Source organism: Temnothorax curvispinosus, unplaced genomic scaffold (assembly GCF_003070985.1).
Source record: "Temnothorax curvispinosus isolate PA1 unplaced genomic scaffold, ASM307098v1 QBEX01016641.1, whole genome shotgun sequence".
Classification (NCBI taxonomy): domain Eukaryota; kingdom Metazoa; phylum Arthropoda; class Insecta; order Hymenoptera; family Formicidae; genus Temnothorax; species Temnothorax curvispinosus.
Genome location: NW_020226421.1, coordinates 1 through 1,454, shown reverse-complemented (window position 1 = coordinate 1,454; position 1,454 = coordinate 1). Strand labels below are relative to the sequence as shown.

Sequence of the window (1,454 nt, the reverse complement as noted above, 5' to 3'; positions counted from 1 at the left end):
TGCCTCTCTTTTCTGGCGTTCACAGCCTTGTCCCTATTTAGACAATTTGTTATACAATAATTTTCTGTGTTATTTAATGTATTATCGATACGGTTACTCATTGCGAGTTGAATAAATCGCGGAAACCTCGTCATCGTACTCACTTGAAATTCTTAATTTTCGAAATGAGAAGCTTGATCTCCCTCTGCGCGCGTTTTTCCGCTCCGGCTTTAGGATCCTCGTCTTCCTCTTCTTCTTCCGTGCTCTCCTCTTCCTCCTCGCTCGTGCTGCAAACATCTTGTTTGTCTACACTCTTTTGCGACGCGATCCTGCTACGTCTTTCGCGCTTGGACAACCAGCCAGTGCCATTCCTGCAACATTGTACCATCCTACGTTTTCCCAATCCTCTTCTAACTCCACTATCGGCTCGCAATCAGCTTCAATCGGCGTAAGCTCTTCTTCTGACAAGCAAAGCAAGGAAAAGCGAAGCGAAAAAGCGTGATTAATATAAGCGTTGATATAAAGCATAAGAAATAGATATGAGATTCGCATCATGGAATTGATAATAACGTTTTGTTTAAAAAGCGATTAAATTCAAGGGTAATTAGGGAGAGATTGCAGGACAACACGATTAATATAGCTCAGCTAACTTTAAGTAAAGCTACACTTTTAATTACGCACCAGCCTTCATACGTTTTTCTAGCGTCGCATACATTCTTCTCATTTCTTCCAACACGTTTCTAGCCTTGTCTCTTTCCTCGGCGGCGGTGGCGAAACCTTTCTCCGCTTTTTCTGCGTCCTTTCTCGCTTGTTGCACTTCCTGTCTCAAGGATTCCGTGAGTTTCTCATCCTGTTGCTTGTTTTCCTGTGCATTCTTTTGTAGCTTCATATGTTCCACTTCTGCCTCAAGATTCAAAATTCTTGCCTGCACATATTAGCTCGGTAAGAAATTATCTTTATCTTAAGCTATATTTATTTCTATTAAAATCCTTAGCTATTTTTTTTAACCCTCTAATTTTTCCTCATTTCAGCAAGTCGCTGGTTTGCCTTGTTTGAATAAGATTATAAAGTGTTTTAAATAGAATTGGGCAGAGTAAACTTACATATGTTATTGAAAACTTTTTCCAAAATATCAAATGTCAATGCCTTTTAAGTCTTATTACCTGCAATCGCTTATTGTCTCGTTCCAAGACTTCTTTATTCCTAAGTTCCATTGCGAGCATCTGCTTAGTGCTTTGCAAATCATCCCTAACGGCATCGATGTCATCCATCTTGTCCTGAATAGCATCGTCTACGGGCGTTTTCTCGGTTTTTTGAATCTGCTCCTCGATGGTCATTTGTCGTCGAAACTTCCCCAGTCCTTCCAGTATCGGCTTAGAACGGTCGTTCGTCCTTACACTCTTGAGCTTTACACCATCCTGGATCTGTTTCAGTAGTTGATTGTGCATATTCGATTTTTCGGATTCGAATACGAA

At 40.6% G+C, this 1,454-nt stretch overlaps 1 protein-coding gene across 1 annotated transcript; it reads right to left on the bottom strand.

Annotated features, from left to right (window-relative positions):
* On the bottom strand, positions 1-1,451 carry LOC112466884 (the record flags this gene model as incomplete). Its single annotated transcript, XM_025035225.1, has 4 exons — positions 1-33; positions 144-350; positions 661-904; positions 1,143-1,451. Coding segments are annotated over 3 exons (618 nt in total), but the record flags the coding sequence as incomplete, so codon positions are not given.
* Positions 1,452-1,454: the final 3 nt, after the last annotated feature.